This window comes from Periplaneta americana, chromosome 7 (genome assembly GCF_040183065.1).
Source record: "Periplaneta americana isolate PAMFEO1 chromosome 7, P.americana_PAMFEO1_priV1, whole genome shotgun sequence".
Lineage (NCBI taxonomy): Eukaryota > Metazoa > Arthropoda > Insecta > Blattodea > Blattidae > Periplaneta > Periplaneta americana.
The window spans coordinates 6,698,310-6,720,172 of record NC_091123.1 but is presented as its reverse complement, the minus strand read 5'-3'; the positions used below and the strand labels follow the sequence as shown (position 1 = coordinate 6,720,172).

The 21,863-nt window shown below is 36.8% G+C and overlaps 1 protein-coding gene and 1 long non-coding RNA gene across 4 annotated transcripts in view; one reads left to right on the top strand and one right to left on the bottom strand.

Annotated features, from left to right (window-relative positions):
• LOC138702841 (fibrillin-2-like) overlaps positions 1-21,863 on the bottom strand; it is an 868,508-nt gene that overhangs the window by 115,943 nt on the left and 730,702 nt on the right. For all 3 annotated transcript variants that reach the window (XM_069830178.1, XM_069830179.1, XM_069830181.1), the window contains exon 7: positions 18,670-18,804. In XM_069830178.1, the coding sequence (XP_069686279.1) occupies positions 18,670-18,804 (135 nt within the window). The remainder of the gene's footprint in view (positions 1-18,669; positions 18,805-21,863) is intronic.
• LOC138702843 (uncharacterized) overlaps positions 1-21,863 on the top strand; it is a 79,324-nt gene that overhangs the window by 21,052 nt on the left and 36,409 nt on the right. The gene's annotated exons all lie outside the window — the stretch shown is intronic.

The following is a 21,863-nucleotide window of genomic DNA, read 5'->3' as shown; positions in this document are numbered from 1 at the left end:
TGAATACGTTCGCATGGATAACTCACTTCGTGAGTAAAAACACTTATTCTTACTACAGTACTGTACTTTGATTAAAGAAAAACCTAATGAAAATTATCAAACTCAAAATCGCGATATTTCCTAGTTTACGTAAATGGATGAACTACTTTTCTTCCTTCCTATACCTAGTAGAGTGATTTGTGTTTTACGCCAGTATCATCGAACTCCAGTCTTGGAGGGGGGAGCAAGCGGTGTTTCCGGTCCTCTAAAGGTATAGACAGGTTAATATTAAAAATGTTAGTAAAAATAAAATTATGTCCCTGTAGAAGTGAAAAGAAATATGTCAGGAGTCCACTGCAAAAAGGGGGAATGTCGTAAATTTGTGAAAAATGAGATGAAGTGTCAGTACTATAGATCAAAGAGAGTAGAATATATAATACACTTTATCTATTGCACTGCAAGAAAGATGCTATTTCCAGATCTACATCGTGTTGATGAATTGGTATACCACACAACAGGTAGGAATGTCAAAGTTTAAATTGCATTTTCCTTTGGAAAACGTATTATATGTCTTTCACGCGTTAAATTTTATGTTAGGCTACCTTGTTAACATGTTTCGGCCTGCTATTGGCCATCATCAGAACCAGTTCTTATGAAACATGTTAACAAAGTAACTTAAAATTTAACACGTGAAAGACATATAAAACGTTTTCCAAAGTGATATAGTGTTAAAAGTTGTGTAATCAAGATGTATGCATTTTCCTGCAAAATGCAATCCACTCGACATTTCCCGTTTTTGCAGTGGACTCTTCATGTGTGTATCTAATGCCTACCCACTTCACTTGCGTGATTGCGGATAGATGGCAGGACTGTGATCCATTTTCAAGTTGCACACCACTTCGTCGGGTCACGCTATACATGATGTGTATTTGTGAAGAGTTGCGTCGTATACTAGGGTGAGTGTATGTGTAAAAGTTCGTGTAAGTGTAATGTAGGAAATCAGTGGTGATGATGAAGATGAGGAAGGGGGAAGGAGAAACCCGGTGCCGGCACGTAGCCTACTCCTGTCGAATAGCACCAAGGGGGCCGCCAGGCTTAACGTCCTAGTCCGACGGACGAATCACTATCAACAGTGATATATACCTTCTCTTCATTTTTTATTTTAGTAGGTTATCTTACGACGCTTTATCAACAGCTTAGGTTATTTAGCGTCTGAATGAGATGAAGGTGATAATGCCGGTGAAATGAGTCCGGGGTCCAACACCGAAAGTTACCCAGCATTTGCTCGTATTGGGTTAAGGGAAAACCCCGGAAAAAAACCTCAACCAGGTAACTTGCCCCGTCCGGGATCTTCTCTTCATAATATGCTATGCGGAGAGATTTGGGATTTAACCCTTTGTAGCATAATTTAATAAATTTTTTATGTTTTTTATATCATGGATCATAACAAAGCTTCGATCAATTTTGTTCAACATTTTAACTCCGCACACAATTTCAAAACATAGATGTCACCTCTATGTATACTCAAGAGGTGGTTCCTTGGTGGAATATCTGTGCCATCAAATTTATAAAGAAAAAGAAAACGGTGGTTCTTCTGAACAACCGGTATGCTGCAAAGGGTTAACCCAGGCATATTGGTGCACAATTTAGTGCTTTGGAGTTGCACGCCTCCATCTTCCCTAGTCCCGAGGTAGAAATTTTACATAAAAATTTCTGACCCCGCCTGGAATTGTTTGTGTTTGTAGTTTGAAGTAGTTTGCATGATATGTATTATCAATTTCTGTATATCACAACTGGTTGAATTGTTTATGCCTTAAATTTAATTAACTTGTTTTGTATTACACATATACCTCAACTGATGAATGATCGTTTGCGTTTGTAAATTTAATAATCTGACTGGCTATGTATTGTATGCTTTTAGTAGAGCCATCGATGTAGCTCAGTCGGCAGACTCGCTGGGCTGCTGATCCGGAGCTGCGTTCGGGCTTGGGTTGTATCCCCCTTTGGTCTTTGGTTTCTTCCGAGGTTTTCCACAGCCGTGGGACTGAAGCCGGATGATCTATGGCGAGTCCTTGGCATCAACCTCTTTGATTTGATTACCCCCCTTTGATTTGATTACCTGGTTGGGTTTTTCCGAGGTTTTCCCCAACCAAAAGGCAAATGCCGGGTAATATTTTGGCGAATCCTCGGACCTCACCTCATCTCACTACATCTCGCCAAAATATTGTAAAAAATTGCACAAAATTGTAAAAATTGTAGAAAATTACTAAATTGTAAAACTATAAAAATTTGTAAAAATTGTAATTGTAATACTGTAAAATTTTGACTTGTTCCACATCTTAAAGCTTCATTGCTCATGTAAGATCTATGGAATAAAATGCATGAATCGAACCCGAGCCGACTAGTTGGAGACAGTCGCCCTACCACAAAGCTAACACGGAGAACTGAAAAGCAACATTGAAATTTTATTTCAAATCCAAACAATCACGAACAACATAAATGTTTCACGCAATTATCGAATCCTCTGTCACCTTTTTGTTCCACTGAGTATATCTACACGGTCTTCAGCAGTCGTAGTTTATACACGACTTAGCTACGTGGCAGAATGAGTTAGAGGAAAGCGTTATATAAGAAATCCATTACCTTTACTTCAATTTAGTTTTTTAGGGCAGCCATTATTTATTTTCGAGCCGAGGTCCAGTTGTATACATGTCCGACCTTGAAACAGTAGTGTGTAATGCAGGATATTAAAATGATTTAATAATAATAGAATACGAGTTTAGGTCGTATACAAATTCAGGGGCATGCATGCTGTGGAACTGGCTGAAGCCTTCGCACATGCGGGTCGTAATATTTCACAAAGAATTACAACGCAGCTATTGTCCAGGTGAACGAGTTTTATTTGTTTTTATGTTCCGTGGCACAATAATAATGGGTTACCGAGGCTATTGCGGAAAGCTCGTCGTGTATTGTTTATTTATATACTGACCTACCGTGAACACAGCATCTCAATCTTCTAATCCAGGGCTTTGTCGCTACAGGGTGTTTCTAAAGATTGTAGTACAAGATAGTGTCTTCCATGCGCAATAAATTTACATGAAATGAGTAGAGGCTACGTCATGGATAAATATATAATAGGATGCGAAATTGCGGTCAGCACCATCTGACGGCAGGGGACTGAAATAAGATGATCAGCGCCCGACGTCGTAGGTGGTGAACATTAGAACTACGTGTTGGGTACATTACCCAGAGTTCTCTATTCATCCGTTCGTTCGAGACGTTGCTCGAGTAGACAAGATGGCAGACAGAAACTTGCTAATAAGTATATGTTAAACAGTGATGTTTATGGACGTTGTAAAAATAGTGTTGTTGAATATATTGTAAAGTAATAGTAATATAATAAATAGAACTAACTAAGTAGTTTTTGCCGACTTTTCCATTGCGCTGTACACTAAATACCCAAAGAATACAATCCCAATTATCTAACCTTTTGCTTTATTTTTTGTCTCTGTCTGGTTATATTTTAATTGGGTAGTGTAAAATAGATCGTCTCTTTTATCTTCCTGTTGGCTCCGGTAAGAATTTTCAGTGGAAGATCCTATGAGGAATAATAATAATAATAATAATAATAATAATAATAATAATAATAATAATGGCTTTATTTAACCTGGCAGAGTTAAGGCGTAAGGCCTTCTCTTACACTCAACCAAGATTAAAACTTGCTTACACAGTTGAACATAAAACTAGATCAGAATTAAGTAATTACATACTGATACATAATGAGATCAAAAGAGGTAGTTACATAAAATTTAAATTTGAATGTTTTATTTTACATTGGGTTAGTTTTGAATATCGATGAGGGTGGGAGGGAATATTTTCTGCATAGTTTAACATTTTCGTCACCAGGTGCTCTGCTAAATACATGGAATAATTAGTGTTATTTTCGCTACTTGGTGTGCTGCTAGATGTAATAAGTTCACCGCAGGTGACAGAAAGATCAATTTATACATTAGCGCCTCTAGCATGTGTTACGGAAAACTCAGTAAGTTTCGCATCCAATTATATATTTATCCATGGCCACGCTTTATCATCGTTCACGTCTTCTTACTTCAGTGATTTTCGTCTTCCGGAGTTCACAGTTAGGGGGTTCCTGGTCATCGTGGCACAGGACAAGCAAAACACAGCCAACAAACACATAGTCCTGTCTGAGGCAGAGATTTAGTTAGTCCACCAATTGAAGGGTGTGATCCAAAAACACGTTCACCCCATTTTTATGAAAGGACTTGACTAGTTTTTTTTACGGACTGAGCGAGTTGTCAAGTGACATGCATAATAACACAAACTTGTAGACAAGGAGTGGCGTTGTTTTGGAGGAAAAGGAGCTTAAAATATGATAGAGGTCTCAAAAAATCATATTATAGGGTAAACATTGGTAATTTCGTGGCAGTGGTTATTTCGTGATACTTTTTCTTTGCTCTTTTGTGAACTAACCAATGGCGTTACGAGATCCAAATTTCCGCCAAGGGATTGCATATGTTGTCTAGTTTCCAGAAACATACAGCTAAGCTTTGTGTGACTATTGTAGTTGCTTCAGTGAGCTTTTATGTTTGGAGAGAGCAAGTTTGCGTCGACTTCTCAGGCATACAAATTTTGTGGATGTTTGTAATTACATTACAGGCTTATTACTAAAGGTAAGCATATGATATTTGGTACAAAGATTTGTTGTATCTTCATGAAATTTTAGGAAATGTTTTTGGAATTTTAGATACATCTGTAGTCGCTATATAGGCTTAGCTTTACTGATAGAAATCTTAGCTGTTTGAGGCGAAATTTTGTTGAGCATTAAGTGTTACGATTTTTAAAATAGTATAAAATGTATTACAATAGGGATTTTAGAAATCTGAAGACAAGATGTGATAACAAAAAAGAAAACGGAGACGCAATGCGTTCGGTGTAGCTTCTGTTTGATTTGTTATCATGCTAAGTGTCAATGATAAGTGCTACATGACTTGCAAGATTTGTGACAGAAGATGGAACATGGCTCCACCATTTTGGACCGGAGATAGAGGCAGACAATGGAGTGGCATCATGCAAATTCACCAAAGAAATAGAAATTGAAAAGTACACCTTCGGCAGGAAACGTTATGGCTACTGTGTTTTTCGATTCATAAGAACTCTTGCTTGTGGACATCATGCCACGCGGAACCACCATTAATTCTGACGGGTATGTTGCAACCCTCAAGAAACTTCAAGTTCGACTGAGTCGTGTTCGACGACATCGGGAGAAGCTGGATGTTCTGCTATTGCACGACAACGCACAGCCATATATCAGTCACAAGACCACAGACCAGATCAGAAAATTCGGATAGACAGCACTGAAACACTCGCCTTACAGTCCTGAACTGGCACCGTGCGATTACCATCTCTTTGGTAAACTGAAGGATCCCTTCGCGGAACGAGGTTAGAAGATGACTCCCTTGTGCACGCTGCTAAAGAGTGGCTCAGACGTGTTGGTCCAGACTTTTACCGTGCTGGTCTACAGGCCCTCGTTCCTAGGTTACGTAAGGCAGTTGAAAGGGACGGGGATTATGTGGAAAAGTGACATTTTGTTCCTTAAGGGTGCATCTACATTCTGTGAAAATAGCAAAGCTGAGGATAAAAATATAATTTTTAAACAAACGTTATGCATTACTTTTATAGTTACCCTAGTAATAGGCCTATAGGCTATAGTAAAGTCCGTAATAAAAGTGTTCACCCTTTCAGGGCAAAGAAGATCCCTTTTCAATTTCAATTTTTACTTTGATTTCATTCTTATTATGTGTTGATATGTATTTCTATGTTTTCTTGCTACGAATATTAGACGGAATTACTATGTTTGAAGTCTTGTAACAATAAATGAGAATTTCATTTGACTTTAATGAATTTTTCCACAATTCTTCTACCTGTCACGAAATTATCAATGCAATATCACGAAATTACCAAGGTTGTCACGAAATAACCAACCTTTCAGCTTAAGTTGTAAAAGTGGTTTTTGGTACATATTCAAGAACATATCCAATCTTTTATGTCTCCAGATTTGTACAGCAAGTTATCGTCTTTTAGATGAAAAAATCGGAATAAGGATATATTTACACATTTGCATTTTAAATTAGTTTTCATGAAATTATCACGAAATTACCAATGTTTACCCTAATATGTATAAATCGTAAAAATGGCCAAATAGACTGAACAAATTTTGAGATCACACTCTTCAAGTATTATAATTGGCTTTTAATTAACCCTTTCTACCCTGTAGATTAGTTTCTTAACATAAATTCATACGAAATTGTTTTTTAATAAATAAAAGTTATTTACATTAGTTACAATTATTACGTAAGAGTGAAGTGTTTTCATTAATTTTAGAATTTCAAAATGTTTTGTGTTTTCATTCTAATTACTGTTTTCAATTATATGTGTATTTCAAATGTATGTTTTTTTATGACGAAGCCTATCACTGTATGTTTAATGGCTTAATAAACTGAACTGAATTAAATTGAATTGAATTCAACCCAGCTACACGAAGTTCCTAGCCTCCAAAGCCGCTGTTGAGCTTTGGGAGATCTTACAAAAATATGTACTACTATTTTAGTGCACCATTAATAATTGCTGCGTTGTATTTGTGTTCTGTGGTAAAGTGTTGCAATGCCTCTGATTAATTTTTCGAGAACAGATCTTGTGGAAAAATGGACGAACTTTGCAAAATTGCTCACCGCAGCAATTAAGTTGAAGTCTCGGTGCCCACCACTCGTCGATTCCACAGAAATGATTGAAAACCTTCAAAAGTCTTTAGGATCTGCCTATATGGATGTGGAAACGTCATCTAAAGGCAAACTGGTCAAAGTCACGATTATGAACTTATTAAAGAAACTAATTTGTGATGAAGGTGTCGAAGACATAGAATTTAGCTTCACTTTGTCTCAAATTTCATCATTTAAATTTGCACCTGTCTCTTCTTGTGGCGTAGAAAGGTCATTTTCTATGTACAAAACATTTTGGCAGATGAACGCATGAACGTGACTGCTAAAATTTAGTACATTGTGGCATTCTAAAATAAAATGTAAATTTCAATCTTGATAGGCCATATTTTAATGTGTGTTTTTCTTCATTGTATATTATTCTATTCGCGAAATAGTCTGATTTAACATCAAGCGAGGTTTTCATTTCTTTTGGAAGCGCTCGTGAATTTACCTGAAAATGAAAACTTCTTGTGATATTACCTAAATATACTATAGTAGGCCTACATTAATCAAAATCCAACTTTACCTGATTTTCTACTAGATTTATGCCGCGTATTTCGATAGCTCAGCGTTATCGTTGCCTGCTTGCAAGGTATTGCGCAGATTAAAAATGGCACTCTCTGATATTGAAATTGTCTTTCGCAGTTAAAAGATTGTCTGACAAGATAAATCATTAGATATCCTACAATGAAAGAGTAATGGAACGGAGGTAAAATTCTCTCCGGCACCGGGATTTGAACGCAGGTTTTCAGCTCTACGTGGTGATGCTTTATCCACTAAGCCACACCGGATACCCACCCCGGCGTCGGACAGAATCGTCTCAGTTTAAGTTCCAACTCTTGGGTTCCCTCTAGTGGCCACCCTCTGCACTACGTCATAGATGTCTATGAACGTAGGACTGAAGTCCACACATGTGCTGAGGTGCACTCGTTATGAGTGACTAGTTGGCCGGGATCCGACGGAATAAGCGCCGTCTTAAATCACAAAGTGATTTACGCATATCATATATATTATTTAACTAGCTGTACCCGTGCGTTCCGCTGCACCCGTTAGAAATAAATATAAAGTAATTACATAATTAAAATAGGACATTTGATCCAGGGAACATTCGTGTTTGATAGACGGATAAATCGTTTAATATGTTACTTAATTTCAATTGTATTTAAACATTAAAATGCGATCATTTTGATCCAGAGACCACTCATTTGGTGCAATGACAATTTCTTTAACATGTTTCTTAATTGTTATTACCAATTATTTTTGGAAAAGCGAAAATTAACAGAAAAAGTTTGGCTACAGATTTATTATTATGTTTATATTATATTATATTATATTATATTATATTATATTATATTATATTATATTATATTATATTATATTATGTAAAAAATGTGTTGATAACGGATGTACTCGAATTAGAAAGTTTTTAATTTGTTGTGGGAGCTCTTGAATCTCAGGAGGAACAACTTTTACAACAGCGCAACATAATCTGCTTGGTTCATTACCCAATTTTTTTGCATTGCATTTATTGCATATGTATTTTATGTATTTTAACACGATTAAATTGTGCATAGTTAAAATTTGAATTATAAAATAATGGATTGCTAAGCTAACGTACTATTACTGCATACTAAATCCATACACTCTCGTTGTTCGTTAATTCTATGAGATACAAATGAATATGTTCATAAACATTATTTTAAGAAATACAGGATATGAATATACAGAATAACCTATCAAGTTTTCTGTGCATAAGAAGCTATTTTAATCTTACCTGTCCTCAATTCACTCACAAGTTACTGTAATAACATTATAGCATTATGTCCATCCAGAGAAACTACACTTTCCAATGATGAAATAATAATTAATTATACAAATCAGTTAATTTAGCTTCCGATATTACTTCATACAAACAGAGAAACATTGTCTGTAGGCTATGTTTCATAGCTTTCGATTGTTGTGTCCAAGGCCCCTTATAGACGAAGTCATTTATTTTTTATTTCAATACACCGCCTTAGATGACAGTTATTTTAATTTTAAAACTCATTTATCTCATTAAATATCAGTCCTATCAAAATTTTTGAAAGAATAAACCTTATCAGAAATCATTTTTAAAGAAACTTTTGTTATGTAATATTTTTCACAAAAATCAATAATAAGCGAGATATTTCGATTTATTTAATTCAGGCCCCCTTATAACCCCCCTTTTAAATAACGTATTTTGACTGCCATAGCCTAAAATCTAAGTTACAACGAACTTCATTTATATCCAATTTTCATCGAAATCCGTTCAGCCATTATCGCGTGAAAAAGTAACAAACATCCAGACAGACAGACAGACATACAAACAAAAATTAAAAAAAAAAGCGATTTTCGGTTTCAGGATGGTTAATTATACATGTTAACACCAATTATTTTTGGAAAATCGAAAATTACCAGAAAAATTTTGGCTACAGATTTATTATTAGTATAGATGTACCGAAGTACATATGATATTTCCATGCAGATATTCTGCGTCATCATACGATGAAAGAGTAATGGAATGGAGAAAAATTCTCTCCGGCACCGGGATTTGAACCCGGGTTTTCAGCTCTACGTGCTGATGCTTTATCCACTAAGCCACACCGGATACCCACCCCGGCGTCGGACAGAATCGTCTCAGTTTAAGTTCCAACTCTTAGGTTCACTCTAGTGGCCGCCCTCTGCACTACGTCATACATGTCTATGAATGTAGGACTGAAGTCCACACATGTGCTGAGGTGCACTCGTTATGAGTGACTAGTTGGCCGGGATCCGACGGAATAAGCGCCGTCTTAAATCACGAAGTGATTTATGCATATCATATATATTATTTTTTTTTATTATTTTAATGTACCGAAGTACATATGATATTTCCATGCAGATATTCTGCGTCATCATATGATGAAAGAGTAATGGAACGGAGAAGAATTCTCTCCGGCACCGGGATTTGAACCCGGGTTTTCAGCTCTACGTGCTGATGCTTTATCCACTAAGCCACACTGGATACCCACCCCGGCGTCGGATAGAATCGTCTCAGTTTAAGTTCCAACTCTTAGGTTCCCTCTAGTGGCCGCCCTCTGCACTACGTCATAGATGTCTATGAAGGTAGGACTGAAGTCCACACATGTGCTGAGGTACACTCGTTATGAGTGACTAGTTGGCCGGGATCCGACGGAATAAGCGCCGTCTTAAATCACGAAGTGATTTACGCATATCATATATATTATTTTTTTTATTATTTTAATGTACCGAAGTACATATGATATTTCCATGCAGATATTCTGCGTCATCATACGATGAAAGAGTAATGGAACAGAGAAGAATTCTCTCCGGCACCGGGATTTGAACCCGGGTTTTCAGCTCTACGTGCTGATGCTTTATCCACTAAGCCACACCGGATACCCACCCCGGCGTCGGACAGAATCGTCGTCAGCACGTATAGCTGAAAACCCGGGTTCAAATCCCGGTGCCGGAGAGAATTTTTCTCCATTCCATTACTCTTTCAGCGTATGATGACGCAGAATATCTGCATAGAAATATCATATGTACTTCGGTACATTAAAATAAAAAATAAAATAAAATAATATATATTAGATATCCTATTTTTCGGGGAATAAAAATCTTGAACTTCGGCATAAAATTAGCATAATTTCTGTGTAAATTCTCATAAAAAAAACAAATTCAGTGTTATTTCACATTTAAAAATTGCAACTTTTTTTGCTATTACTGTACATACTTCTTCAAAGACGAGGTCTGTACGAGTATCATCAAGGAGATGTCAAGATATTTTAGCAATGCTTACAGGTTTTAGCAATACTTTATATCGGCACTTATATGTTGTGTAGAAAATTTGTGTATGAAAACATTCAGGCTATTTCTACTTTATACTTAATAATAAAATCACTCAAAATCCAGTTTGAATATTAGATTAAAAATTGTGTGTTAAAATAAGGTTTTAATTTATTCAAATTTTATACATAAATAACAATCTTTTGGAACTTTAAATTAAAATTTCGTAAATCAAAAGCTCTTTGAAAACATTAATTTCAATTGGATTAGTACTAAAAACAAAAATTTAGCGAGTTCGCAAAATTTCTAGTTATTTCGGCAGTTTAAACTTACGACGTTTTTACGTGGAAGGCCTTGAAATATAAAATGTTTGCTTTTATCAACAGTAATCTCACTAGAGGTTTTGATTTATCTAGAGAAAATCAAAACTCGAGTGGGATTTAATTGACTATTACACGATTAGAAGAAAGTATATAAGGACTAGAAGTAACGAAGTACTCCAATACAATAAAATATTAATTGACTTACGAAAATGCAAAACTGTCTTCAAATTTGTACCATCTCAACATTATAAATATTACATTAGTAGATGGCAGTAGTGTGTTATGATTAACTGTTTTCTTGTTATCAGTTATTCAGTTGTGCCAACTATGGAATCTTCATTGAACTCTGTGGACGGTTACTGGTCAAGAAGGCTTTGTTGATTCAGTTTCATTTTTATTAAAACAGTTGCATTCCACTTCAACTATCCCGATCCCAGTAATCAACGTCACTTGACAGATGATTTTCTATAAATCTTAGTATTAAACAATGTCTGATACGTGACTATCCATAATATCATATAGCAGAAGCTATAACATAACCTAAATAATATAAACAAGTGTTAGAAAAGTTTTAATTAGGGATGATGAAGTAAACAAGAAACGTTTTAATTAACGATGATGAAATAAAAAATAAACATGAATAATTTTAAAAGAAACAATTATTGAATGTACATCTTAGCATGCAGGCTTTCACGGCCGGTGTCTAGTTGAAACAGAGCTTCCGGGCTAAGATGCCGTGGTCTACTGGTGCTGACGTTACCAGACGTTTCGTCTACTTCTACGTCAGACATCCTCAGTGGTTAGGTATCCTCGGTCTGCCGTAGAAGTAGAAGTAGAACGAAACGTCTGGTAACGTCAGCACCAGTAGACCACGGCATCTTAGCCCTGAAGCTCTGTTTCAACTATTGAATGTACAATTTTCAAATTTGAATGTTTTAGTGGTTGGTGGTTCAGTTGATATTATATTGGACGTGTTCGTAGAAGAAGTGAACTCGTTGATGTACATGGTGTATCCCTCAACTTATTCAGGATTTCCGAATGGTGCTCTTCATATATGACCAGTGATCTTTATTAATAATTCTTGTTCTTGAATGCCAATGCGAGTCATATTTGAAAGTGCTGTGCATCGACTGGAGTGGTTTGTAATTTTCTGTTTTCTGACGTCCAGACCAGTGCAGTTTGAAATGTTGGCAAACAAAGAAACAAATGCTAGGGTAGTGATAAAAATAAACAAATGCTAGGGACGCGATAAAATTAAACAAATGCTAGGGACGCGATAAAATTGTGCGATAAGCAGCCATGATTGTTTGAAAGACGTCCTTTCGTACTGTTTTATTGGTCAAAAGTAGTGTGATGTAGTAAAAGTGTAATAGTCAGCTGAAAAACTATATTTTGCGAAACCGTGGTTTGCGAAAATTCTTTAAATGATCAATAACTTTTGGATGTAACTCAAATGTTCTGGATGAAGGTGCTGGAATTGATATTTTACAGCAACACAGCACTTTCTTTACATGTCTTAGAGGAAGAAAAAATAAATATTGAAAGAGCTGTGTTATACACGACGAAGAATAGAGTTATTAAACCCTGAAGGCCTGTTTATGAATTCGTGACTTCCAAGGATCGACCGGGCGTTACTTCCCGATTAAAAATCAATCTGGACAAAGCGGAGAGATGTTGTGCTGACAGACGAAACGCAAACAAAGTTGCTGACTGTGGCCTTGTTGGTTTTCACACATAATAGAATGTAGGAACTACATGTGTATCTCTCCGTGATGCGAGATGGAATCTCGCTGCTATTGTTGTCTGGAGCCCCGAGGCTCGTGCAGGGAGTCTGGTAAATAAAGTAGCTCCAGCGGGACGTAACTGATATCTTACAAGCTGCCACAAAAAGGAACTCACGTCTCCTTTCAAAACAGCATCGTCTCGTGAAATACGAGGCCTTTGTGTAGGCAGAAGAATCATTCGAGAGCTGGGTTATGACCGCTGCTGCCGGTTCACATCGGCAGAATACCCCTCAGAACCCCAGAGATCCTAATTGAATTTAGAACGTTCAAAATAAATATATAACTATCATGAAGTTCGTTTTTCTATACGGGTTTCTTTTTTGTATTTGAAACATGGATTTCGATGACAATGGTAGTCATAATAATAGAGGCTTCAGAAATGCGTTTACCAAGGCACTGGGAGGGAATCGTTAAGAAATCATAAAATAAAGACAGACGTAAGAAACCGGTTGAATACATATTACATGCGCACAAAGATATAGTAAATAGAAGTTGGAATGGTGGAATGCAAGGTATTGTGATACCCTCTTAAGGCATCTTCCACCCAAGTTTCAATTTCAGCATTCCTTGTGAATTGTTTCACCTAATTATAGTGATGATATACTAATGTAATAAACATTTAACATTTCAGTTCAGATGAATGATGTAAAGACTAACACTTACGAAATGCCTTTTAATGGAACAGATGTAAAAAGATCAAACAGCTTTCTCGAGTTTAAGTAGTAAATAGCTTCGGTCAATAAAACAGATTAAACAGTTTTATCAAGATTGAAAAGTCAGCAACTCAGGTGAATTAAAAAGATCGAACACCTTTATTAAGATTAAGAAGTTAACATCGTAGAAGAATGTAAGAGATCAAACAGCTTCATCAAGAATAAAAAGAGACAGTTCAGAAAAATGAAAAAATCACATAGTTTTATCAAGATTGAAAATGAACAGTTCAGAACAATGAAAAAAAATCACATAGTTTCATCAAGATTGAAAATGAACATTTCAGAACAATGAAAAAAAATCACATACTTTTATCAAGATTTAAATGTGAAAAGTTCAGAAGATTAAAAAAAATCACATAGTTTCATCAAGATTGAAAATGAACGGTTCAGAACAATGAAAAAAAATCACATACTTTTATCAAGATTGAAAATGAACATTTCAGAACAATGAAAAAGAAATCACATAGTTTTATCAAGATTGAAAATGAACAGTTCAGAACAATGAAAAAAAAATCACATAGTTTTATCAAGATTGAAAATGAACATTTCAGAACAATGAAAAAAAATCACATAGTTTCATCAAGATTGAAAATGAACATTTCAGAACAATGAAAAAAAAATCACATACTTTTATCAAGATTGAAATGTGAAAAGTTCAGAAGATTAAAAAAATCACATAGTTTCATCAAGATTGAAAATGAACGGTTCAGAACAATGAAAAAAAATCACATAGTTTTATCAAGATTGAAAATGAACATTTCAGAACAATGAAAAAGAAATCACATAATTTTATCAAGATTGAAAATGAACAGTTCAGAACAATGAAAAAAAATCACATACAGTAGTTTTATCAAGATTGAAAATGAACATTTCAGAACAATGAAAAAAAATCACATAGTTTTATCAAGATTGAAAATGAACATTTCAGAACAATGAAAAAATCACACAGTTTTATCAAGATTGAAATGTGAAAATTTCAGAGGAATAAAAAAATCACAGTTTCATTAAGGTTGAAAAGTGAACAGTTTAGAAGAATAAAAAAGATCAGGTAATTTCATTAAGATCGAAAAGGGAACAGTTCACAAGAATAAAAAAGATCACTCAGTTTTATCAAGATTGGAGAGTTTAGAAGAGTAAAAAAATCAAGCAGTTTCATTAAAGTAGAAAAGTGAACAGTTCAGAAGAATGAGAGAGATCGCACAGTTTTATCAGGATTGAAAATTAGATAGTTTAGAAGAATGGGAAAATCATAGTTTTATCAGATTTGAAAAGTGAACAGTTCAGAAGAATGAAAAAGTCATACAGTTTTATCAAGGTTGAAAAGTGAACAGCTCAGGAAAATGAAAATCATTCACTCTGCAGGAGATGTAAAACAGAAGATTCATCACTAAAAGACATCCTATCATGCATTGGCAACACACTGGACGAAATGTACAGTCAACGGTACATAATGGTGAGAGGTAAGATTGACGCTTCCTGTAGGCTGCGTAGTAAGAATGCTTCCAGCCAGAATTAGAAACAAATAAAATGATTATTGACTACAGGCAAGCTAGTAGAACACAAGTTAACCCATCTATGAAAAGGAAGATGTTTATAATATATTTTACAGTTAAATAATTATGCCCATAACTGCGCTCCTTATTGGTGCACGGAAAAACGGGATTTTTCGTTGTCTGAAACAAACTGTGGAGCAAATATTCTTGGGACACTTCAATTTATCCCATCGTTTTCATTTTAGCATTATTCCATTGTTGTCACATCATCAGTTAATGACTTGGAATGTCTTTTGTAGTTGACAGTAATTAATAGAAATCCACTTATTTAAAGACCTCACGGACAACTACATTTCCAATTCCTCCTGTACACACTCCAGTACTCTTATAGAGGGATACCCAGACGATCTGACTTCCACTCAAGTTTGCTTTTAGAGCGTTATCGCGTTTCCACTTTGACTGGCGAACACTCGTAAGAAGCACCCGAATAGAGTGACACGTCAGCTTTGTGCAATGAGGCTTGCAGTGTTTCAGGCTGAGAGATGCTACAATTGTATGTGTATGCAACTTTGATCATAGTAGTCCCCTATCACAATGCACCTCAGCATTTGATGGACTTTCTCGCTAACACCAATCACACTGACTTAGAAATCATGGCAAGAAATTTCTCTCGTGTCGGAATTAATATTTTGAAACTAAAATAAGAGCAATAAAATAATTTCAGGAAAAATATAGGTACGATGAAGGATGGGTGGAGCGGAAAAAAATTCTCTCTGGCACCCGGACTTGAACCCGGGTCTTCAGGTCTACGTCATGGATAAATATATAATAGGATGCGAAACTGCTGTCAGCACCATCTGGCGGCAGGGGGCTCAAATGAGATGATCAGCGCCCAACGTCGTAGGTGGTGAACATTAGAACTACGTGTTGGGTACATTACCCAGAGTTCTCTATTTATCCATTCGAGATATTGTTCGAGGAGACAAGATGGCAGACAGAAACTTGTTAATAAGTGAACATAAAGTGATACTACGTGTGTGTATAAACAGTGATGTTTATGGACATTGTGAAAATAGTGTTGTTGAATGTATTGTAAAGTAACAATAATATAATAAATTGCACTATCTAAATAGTTGTTGTAGACTTTTCCATTGCGCTGTACAATAAATACCCAAAAATACGATCCCAATTATCTAACCTTTTGCCTTATTTTTTGTCTCTGTCTGGTTATATTTTAATTGGGTAGTGTAAACTAGATCGTCTCTTTTATCTTCCTGTTGGCTCCGGTAAGAATTTTCAGTAGAAGAAGCTGTGAGGAATAAAAATGTAAATGTTTTATTTTAAATTGCGTTAGTTTTGAATATCGATGAGGGTGGGAGGGAATACTTTCTGCACAGTTTAACATTTTCGTCACCAGGTGCGCTGCTAAATGCATGAAGTAATTAGTAACTCTTTTCTCTACTTGGTGCGCTGCTAGATGTAATAGCGCAACAGGTGGCAGCAAGATCAATTTCAACAACAGCGCCTCTAGTATGTGTTACGAGAAACTCAGTAAGTTTCGCATCCTATTATATATTCATCCATGTCTACGTGCTGACGCTCTATCCACTGAGCCACACCGGATTCCCATTCCGATGCCGGATTGAATCCTCCATCATATGATGATTCAGGATTTCTGCATGGAAATATCATATGTTCTTCGGTACATCGTAATAATTATGATATGCGAAAAATAATCACCTAGTGATTTAAGACGAGGCTCATTCCGTCGGATCCCGGCCACTCAGTCACTCGTAATGAGTGCACCTCCGCAAATTAATGTGTTGGACATTGTGCCACTATCACATCTGTGACACAGTGCATGAGGGTTGACCACTAGAGGCAAACCTAAGAGATGGTGGAGCTTAAACTGAGAGGATTCAATCTGGCATCGGAATGGGAATCCGGTGTGACTCAGTGGATAGAGCGTCAGCACGTAGAGCTGAAGACCCGGGTTCAAATCCCAGTGGCAGAGAGAATTTTTCTCTGTTCCACTCATCCTTCATCATATGATGACGCAGAATTTCTGAATGGAATCATATGTACTTCGGTTCATCGTAATAATATAAAACATAGGTAGTTTATAAGGAAGAAAGAAATGCATGAATATCTTGATTTGATTTACTAATCCATATTTTATATTCTTAAATCTGAAGGAACGATAACAAAAACGCAAAGACTTTGGTAACGTCACCAGTGTTCTGTCATGACTAGAGTCCTGCGTTTGAATACCTAAAGCCTCCAAGCGACTTGCAATAGTGTAGGTATGTATGGAGTACAGATCGGCGGCACACGACCCTTCTACACAGTGTTCAGGTCTGCTGTTCAGTGAACATGCGAAAACAAAACAAAGCTGGGCGCTTGGTGATCAATGCTCTAGTAGAATAATTTGGTAGCTAGCACTTCATTAGGAAAGAAGAACATGTATTTTATCAAAAAACAAGGAGAAATTTTTCATTGGAAAATTTAGAGCAATATTATTCCAAAGCCTTCTAAAAACTATACTGTAATGGTAACTAAGTAACAATAAATGCACTGTAATGGTCTATTTCAGTATAGCTTTATGTTATGAAGAATGGTTTCCATAGCAACAAGTTTCTGTGAGGGAATTCTATCTCTCAACACCAAACAACAATAGCTGTAAATACACCAAAAAAAAAAAAAGATCGTGCAAAAGAGTTTATTATTGCTGGTACAGTGAAACTTCCCAATAGCGGACACCGCCGGGGAAAAATTAAATGTCCGTTATTGGGAAGTGTCCGCTATTTAGAAAATCGTTAGTATGTATACAGTGCATTAAAATTTCTCATACATATTCAACACTATATTTTACAGTATAATACAATAGACAGTGAGATTGTTTACAGTATTCATCCAGAGAGAAATCGTACTGGTAAATATTTTATTTGATCTAGCACGGCAGAACCATTCATATGTTAAATTGTCAATGGCAAGCCCCCTCAGTTTTAGGAAATGCTCTTTTTGTGTTCTCATTTGCATTCTCATGATTTTAAATAACATCCTTGTTTTTCAAAATTTCACTAACCTGAGTTTTTCCCACATTAAACTTTGTGGCCAGCTCACGAACACTTAATTTCTCCTTCTCACTATGGTTTACAATATCCACTTTCTCTTTTAGTGACAAACGTTCACGTTTTTGTGACATTTTTAATGTGACTGTACTTCCGAACACTCAACTTGACAATCTAAGAAAGTACGGACTGCTCACGTACAGTATCACAACTAACAACTGTGCTGCTTACCTTCAATAAAGTACAAGAACGTTCAAATGCACGATAATGACTGTTGCAAAGAATTCCGTTTAATTTACAACCGTCTTTTTCATTTTTTTCCTTTCACGCTGTCCGTTATCCGGAAGTTTTAATTGTTGTTGGATGTCCGCTATTTGGAAGAATTTTATCATAAGGGCCAATGTTATTTTGCAGAGGAATTTTAAAATGTCCGCTATTGAGAGGAGTCCGCTATTGGGAAGTGTCCGTTAAGGGAAGTTTCACTGTATAGGAATTTGGCGTTTTATTTTTTACTCCTTCTGGAAGTACATAAATATATTTCTTTTTCGATTGAGAATTTAGGAATCCAGCGGCAAGCACTACTTCTAGGTGGCTTTCCAGAGGTGGGAACACTGATTTTTGTGCAAATTAATTTGAATTGAGCCCCAGCCATTGCGTTGCTATTGACCTCCTTAATGCTTCTTCATTAGCATGTTAGATAAATCCATTGCTGTTACTTACCGACGCAGGTTCCATATCCTTTAAGCTTGAACCCGTGGTAACAGGAGCAGGTGGGCTTGCCCTCCACCTCCTCGCACACGTGGTCACAGCCGCCTCTGTTCTCCGAGCATCCTGACCGATGTCCAGGCAGCGGATCTGCAACATGCAACCAGATACATTTTGCAATCCGTTCGTCGGTAGCGCGACAGCCTATGAAGGGCCAAGGCCGACCAGCTGGCTGCCGGCCTCACGTCCACATGCCTCAGCGGAGGTGAACGATCATCCAATCAGAACAGAAGTACTGTATGATCTCCCAGCCTTTATAACTGCTTTTTTTTAGGTTATTTTACGACGCTGTATCAACATCACAGGTTATTTAGCGTCTGAATGAGATGAAGGTGATAATGCCGGTGAAATGAGCCCGGGGTCCAGCACCGAAAGTTACCCAGCATTTGCTCGTATTGGGTTGAGGAAAAACCCCGGAAAAAACCTCAATCAGGTAACTTGCCCCGACCGGGATTCGAACCCGGGCCAATAACTGAATCGCCCCATGCAGAAAGGGCTTCAGTCCATTAGACCTGGTTTTGTGAAAACTAAGGAAAACAATCTGTACTTTGTATTCCTTTCTGCATATAACTCTCAGCCTGATGCTTCAGTTTCTGTCTTTCCAAGCATTGGACTGAATTCCTTTCTGCACAGGCTGATGGAACCATCCATAAAGATATGAATTCCATCGATATCTCTTTTTTTTTCAAAATTTGTGACTGAAACCCTTTCTGCATGGAGCGATTCAACTGGTTTTCGAAACCGGATTTCGCTACCTATTGCAGCTATTCTTTTCCGTGAAGACTCGAACCCGGGCTCATTCCGCATCATGAGTCCAGACATGCCTTAGACCACGCTGCTACGGCACGGGACATGTTTTGCAGTGAATATTTTAAAATGAACGCAATTTAAACCAAAATATTTTTGCTGTCAGTGATAATACACGGATATGACATTTCGTTTATTTTATTATACTTTGTGTGGTGATTTTAATATATTAACCATATTTGATTTAATATAATTTAAGGTAATATCTACTCATCCATACATCATCCATGAGGATGGTCCTCCAGCTTGGGGGTTGGGCGAAGGGCTAACAACCCATCACCGTAAAAAGCAGCTTGTTACGAATCCTTCAAATTATTATTATTATTATTATTATTATTATTATTATTATTATTATTATTATTATTATTATTAAGCGTTGTAGATGGATTGTAGTGGGTCAACTTTCCTAGTCTCCGTGGCAGAGCCGAATATTCGAACGCGCATGAGCAGGTCGTGGCCCGTTATCAGCAGGCGCGATCTCGGAGTCGCCTGCGCACATGATTCAATTATTGGGCAGTCGGCGCAGGAGGCAGCAGGAATTAATTGGCGGCGGTGGCGGCGGCATTAACATAACCCAATAAAGTCTGCGCTACCTGTTGAGAGAGACTGGCTGCCTCCTTAATGAGCTGCCACCGAAGCTCTCATTAAGCTCACACAGATGGCAATCTGCTGGATGGCAGGCTAATATCAATTTCGTTCGAATTTGTTGATAAGATGGCCGTCGTACAGTGCTACCAAAAAGTGTCTGCATTTGCATTCTCTCTCAACAGTCTTACAAGAAGAAAACCATTATTGGCATTGCTAGTGCTTACTTACTTACTTACTTACTTACTTACTTACTTACTTACTTACTTACTTACTTACTTACTTACTTACTTACTGGCTTTTAAGGAACCCGGAGGTTCATTGCCGCCCTCACATAAGCCCGCCATTGGTCCCTATCCTGAGCAAGATTAATCCAGTCTCTACCATCATATCCTACCTCCCTCAAATTCATTTTAATATTATCTTCCCATCTACGTCTCGGCCTCCCCAAAGGTCTTTTGCCCTCCGGCCTCCCAACTAACACTCTATATGCATTTCTGGATTCGCCCATACGTGCTACATTCCTGCCCATCTCAAACGTCTGGATTTTATGGTCCTAATTATGTCAGGTGAAGTATACAATGCGTACAGTTCTGTGTTGTGTAACTTTCTCCATTCTCCTGTAACTTCATCCCTCTTAGCCCCAAATATTTTCCTAAGAACCTTATTCTCAAACACCCTTAATCTCTGTTCCTCTCTCAAAGTGAGAGTCCAAGTTTAACAACCATACCGAACAACCGGTAATATAACTGTTTTATAAATTCTAACTTTCAGATCTTTTGACAGAAGACTAGATGACAAAAGCTTCTCAACCAAATAATAACAGGCATTTCCCATATTTATTCTGCGTTTAATTTCCTCCCGAGTGTCATTTATGTTTGTTACTGTTGCTCCAAGATATTTGAATTTTTCCACCTCTTCCAATTTTTATATTTTTATATTTCAATATTCCATATTTCTCCTCTATTTTTAGTAGGTTATTTTACGACGCTGTATCAACATTTTAGATTATTTAGCGTCTGAATGAAATGAAGGTGATAATGCCGGTGAAATGAGTCCGGGGTCCAGCACCGATAGTTACCCACCATTTGCTCATATTAGGTTGAGGGAAAAACCCCGGAACAAAACCTCAACCAGATAACTTGCCCCGATCGGGATTCGAACCCGGGCCACTTGGTTTCGCGGCCAGACGCGCTAACCGCTACTCCACAGGTGTGGACTTTCCTCTATTACGTATTAAAAAATTGCGATGCTCACCGCTAGAAGCGCTGATGTACAGTATTATTGCCATTACTTCTTAAATGCCCTAGTAATTGAACTTGGGAATTTTTTCCCTCTAATAATCCTTGCTTCTTCGCAGAGTTTGAATGTAATGTTCAAAAATAAAATACACTAACTACTATAGAGCATTCCATGTTAAGAAAAAGCATTGGTTTTATGGCCTTGCCTAGTACATTGTACAAGCTATGTGGTAGGTAGGCGTTTCCATGGCAACTGGTCATTTGACAGAATAGCCCCATATGCTCAATGCTTTTTTTTTAACGTGGAATTTTCTATAGTTCATCAGTGATGAGAGAAACAGCCCGAAGAAATAATCTATATATATATATATATATATATATATATATATGTATATATATATAATTTGAACTGGTAATGGAAATTACGGGAAAATGGCTGAACGGATTTTAATAAATGACCCCTCATTTTGAAGCTTGGAACCCAAAGTTTTTCATAAAAACAGTAACTTTCAGTGA